The following is a 4,411-nucleotide window of genomic DNA, read 5'->3' on the forward strand; positions in this document are numbered from 1 at the left end:
GATCGGTGGCAGCCAGCAATTAGCTGACTGGAGGTAGGGATTGCACAGGGTCCGGCCCCATGCCAAATGGAAATAAGCACCGTTGCAGTGCTGCCTGCAGTGCACGGGATTTCTCCCTCCCCTTCAGAATGTCCTAGTTTGAGCTAAACGGAACCAATTACGTTCGGTAATTTTACCTTTCTGCTGAGTCTCTTGTAAGAGACTGCACTAACCCTTGACAAAGAATGATGCAGGGGCTCGGTGCGACTCGCCGTTCGTGCACTGTAGTCGTGGGATCGGAGTCAGGGTTTTCTGTTAATTTTTTTTTTTTCTGTTCCAGAAATGCACATTCACATGGAAATCAGTATAGCACTCTCATGCAACAGCCATCACTACTGACCAACCACGTGACGTTAGCCACAGCGCAGCCTCTGAATGTCGGAGTTGCGCATGTTGTTCGGCAGCAGCAAAGCAGCAATGTTCCAGCAAAGAAGAACAAGCAGCCTGCACCAAGTGCAGCCAAGTAAGGCTTCTTTTCCCAGTCCTAGGAAGACTGTGGATGTGTTTGTGAAGGTTGCCTTTATGATGTGATCTTCTGATCGCGGAGGCATTGTCTGTGTAACTTTCTAATGGACTGTACTTGCTTTTAAAAATCTCTTGGAAAAAACATCTGTGCTGCAGTCACTGATAAAAGCGATATTAATTTCAGTGAGAGTGCAAGGAGTGTGGTTGACCAAGGGCTTCACCGTGCTGGTCGGAGTGGGGTTTTACATGTTTGGGGTGTGTGGGTGGTCTTCTGCACGTGTGTCTGCACTGAGGTTCTCTCTGAGTATTTCAAGATGTTTCTTGTATGTGTGCTGAGGCTGCTGGAGCCTGGCGGTTCTTAAAGCTGGTGCTGGTTTGTCCCAGCCTGCTGGCACGTCGCTGAACACTGCTTTGGTTTTCCTTCAGGCCCAGCTCAACTCTAGAGACGGTGCCCTCCCAAGTTTACTCGCTCATTGGGAGCAGTCCTCTGCGATCCACCTCCTCCTCTTCCAACGTGCTCATCCCGGTGCAGGAGCAGCACCAGCCCATTGTGATCCCCGACACTCCAAGCCCGCCTGTCAGTGTCATCACCATTCGTAGCGACACCGATGAGGAAGAGGACAGCAAATACAAACCTGCCAGGTAGGAAGTTCATTTAAGCAGCCAGCACTGATTTGTCCTGAGCTCAGCCCAAGAGAACACTACGTGCAAAGCTCTGGCTAGGCTAAGAAGCACTGCATAAGACAGAAAGTTCTGCATCATGTCCGCTGTGCTGTTTGCATCTTTAGTTAATCAGAATTTTATCTGGTGAGGAGAGAGGGCATGAGATTCCAGAGGGAGATCTCCTGTATCTTGTGGGAAAAGCTAGAGTGTTACCCATTTCTTTGTGCCTTTTTTTCCCCCTGCAGTCTGGGTATGAAGCAGAGATCCAATGTCATCAGCTATGTTACTGTTAACGACTCCCCCGATTCCGACTCGTCCCTGAACAGCCCCTACGCCACGGACCCGCTTTCCTCTCTCAGGAGTACGGGCGGTGTTCTGGAGCTGCCCAGCAGAGGAGCGGCCGACAGCTCCAGCTCCCGGACTATCATCGTGCCGCCACTGAAATCACAGCTTAGTGACTGCATTGTAGCTACTCAGCCTTCAGGTAGGTATGCTCCTGTAGGTTGCAGCACTCAGTAATTTTTGCCAAGGCTCAGATGCTGTCTTATCCCCAACAGCTTCGTCCTCACAGTTGTGGACCATGCACTGGGTCTTCAGCAGCTTTAGGTTTCAGAGCAGAGAGAGCAGGCCTTGGTCTGTTTTCAGTTTCCTTGATAGATTTACCTTCTCTATATGTTGGGCTGAATTTAGATATGTAAAAATTCCCAGTGATTTCTTGTAAAATCAAATTTTAAATCGTGATTGAAGAAAAGGCTCTGTTACGGAAATAGTCCCTGTGCGTTCTTTGGTTACCTGAGCTGATTATCACGGTGTGTGGCGTGTGAGAGGGAAGAATGGACTAAGCTTTTGCATCTTCCAGGCATCCTGAGCAGCACCAGTAAGACCAAGCCAGTGGCCTCTGTGAGTGGGCAGACGTCAGGATGCTGTATAACACCTACTGGGTACCGCTCGCATCGCGTGGTAGCAAACGGTGTGCAGCCTCTCAATCTCAGCCAGGTGAGCCCTGCGTGCCTCTTTCTGGCCTTGGAACGTGCTTTAGAAACGCTTTGCTGTCTTGGCAGGGAGAGGGACTTGATCATGAGAGGATTGTTTAGCTGCTGCCTCACTAATTCCTTGCAGCTGACAGTGGCGCGGCTGCGCAGGGCAGGGTAAACTCTGTAGGGAGTACAGGTGAAGTTTCTCAAGGCAAAGAAATTGTTGCTGTACCAGGAAGCATAGTTAGGTCCGTATTCTTCCTATGTGCTTCTGCTTGCACCTGTCTCTCTGAGTCAGTCACGTTGCCGCTCGTGTGGGAGAGCAGCACCGGGATCCAGCTGGGGCTGGCGCGGCACCGAAGGCTCTCAGCAGGACAAGGGCTTGGTGGCCTTAGGAGCTGCCAGTGCTTGTGCAGCTGCGCCTGGTGGGACCCCAGCGGTGGCAGCTGGATCCCCTTGTAGAGGAAAAGTGTCACGTTTGGATCTGCAGTAACCCTTCTCAAATTTATGTGAGGGTTTCACAGGGAGGACGTGCAGAAACATCAGTCTTGCTGCTAGAACAGAGGTGTTGATCAGGAGGCTTTGATTGACCCTTCCTGTTCACCTTCTGTCCACTGCCCATCCTCTGGGGATAGCCACTAACCTGACATACTTCTTCTCCCTGCAGAACCAGCAAACAACAGTGCTGGCCTCACAGGAGAGAAGTGGAAATGCTGTCCCGCGTAGGCAGCAGGCTTATGTGGCACCCCTCACGTCAACTATTTCTCAGGCTCCCTAAACGTTTCAGCACCGCAGCCCGGTGCACCCGCACCTGGCAGCAGCGACAGCAAGCGCGCACCTCTCCAGCCAGCCCCACATGTACACGTACGCTCCAACCACGGCTGCCACTCTGGGCTCTACCACCTCCATCGCCCACCTCTTCTCCCCTCAGGGCTCCTCACGGCACACCACGTACGCTGCCCACCCCAGCACTCTGGTCCACCAGGTCCCCGTGAGCGTTGGTCCCAGTCTGCTGACTTCTGCCAATGTTCCACCTGCCCAGTACCAACACCAGTTTGCTCCCCAGTCCTATATTGGTGCTTCCAGAGGATCTGCTATTTACACTGGATATCCGCTGAGCCCCACGAAGATCAACCAGTACTCATACTTGTAGTTCTAGTGAAGCACTGTCCTCGGCAAGAGGCCTGAGAGATTGGAGAAAGGTTTCAGGTGAACCATTGCCTGGTGATGGCTGCCTGGTTTGTGTTTCTCCCTGATCTGGTTGTGTGTTGTTCAAAAACGTCTCTAGTGAGTTCAGTCACTAACCGAGCAGCATGCTTTGTTACCAGTACGAGGGTCGCTAATTAAGTTTTTAAAATTTGACTTACTTTTTATAGATGCTTTTAAAAAGTTCATGGTCACATTTATTTAAAATTGTTCTGTTGTGCTAATCAGAAGGGGAAGGAAAATCAGTGTCTCAGAAGACAAGATCCTGATTGGTTTTTTAACTTGTGTAACTCAAACGAAAAGACTAGCAGATTATATTTTAGCAGCTTGCACAAACCCGTGTTGCCACTAAAAATGTAATGCACGTTTATCTTGTTATGTTGCTGGGGCAGTTTTAAAATCAAGTTGAATGTGTTGAATTGGTTCTCTACTTCACTTTGTCTCTAACAAATTGCTGGTTCTGCAGAAGCCATTACACCTCCGTATACGTTACTGTCAAAGTTTTTTGTTGAGTTCTCCGCTTTGTTTAAGGACTGGTAGAGGCAGCTGCCTCACACTAGCAACATCATGTATTCAGGAGTCCCTGTAAACCCTGAAATCAGTTTTCTTGAAAATTGTGGGTCTCCGTAACACAGCTGAATTATTACTGCAGAATTCTTCCACGTTTTTCAAACTGTATTCAAGGTCTCACTGTGTGACAGAACTCAGCAGCTTTGCCAGGATGCTCTAGTGTTCAGCCGAGAGTGAGTAGTGCAGTGTTGCTCAAAAATTTGGTTTCCACAGCTTATTAGATGCTGGCCCTATAAGGGAGCTGGATTCCTTCACAGAAGCACAGGGCTTTTCTTTGTTCTGTTTTTCTTAATGTTTTTTCCTCACATGATTCATTTAGGAGGGAGTCGAATTTGAAATACAATGAAACATCACTGTATTGATGTGTACAGCTTTTTATACTCCTGTGAGCGTATCCTCCTGGATATGTCAACAGCTACTTTAAAGCGCTCTTAAGACTTGTATACAGTACATGCATGTAGGAATCACAAAAATTAAAAAAAAAGAGAAAGAAA

General features: G+C 49.0%; 1 protein-coding gene across 1 annotated transcript in view; it reads left to right on the forward strand.

Moving 5' to 3' along the window:
• HIPK1 (homeodomain interacting protein kinase 1) overlaps positions 1–3,294 on the forward strand; it is a 19,776-nt gene extending 16,482 nt beyond the window's left edge. The window contains 6 exon segments of the mRNA XM_009866054.1: positions 1–33; positions 320–502; positions 937–1,146; positions 1,413–1,651; positions 2,027–2,163; positions 2,809–3,294. The exon segment at positions 1–33 is cut by the window's left edge and continues 146 nt beyond it. Of these exon segments, the coding sequence (XP_009864356.1) occupies positions 1–33; positions 320–502; positions 937–1,146; positions 1,413–1,651; positions 2,027–2,163; positions 2,809–3,294 (1,288 nt within the window).
• The last annotated feature ends 1,117 nt before the right edge of the window (positions 3,295–4,411 follow it).

This window comes from Apaloderma vittatum, unplaced genomic scaffold (assembly GCF_000703405.1).
Source record: "Apaloderma vittatum isolate BGI_N311 unplaced genomic scaffold, ASM70340v1 scaffold40153, whole genome shotgun sequence".
NCBI classification, from domain to species: domain Eukaryota; kingdom Metazoa; phylum Chordata; class Aves; order Trogoniformes; family Trogonidae; genus Apaloderma; species Apaloderma vittatum.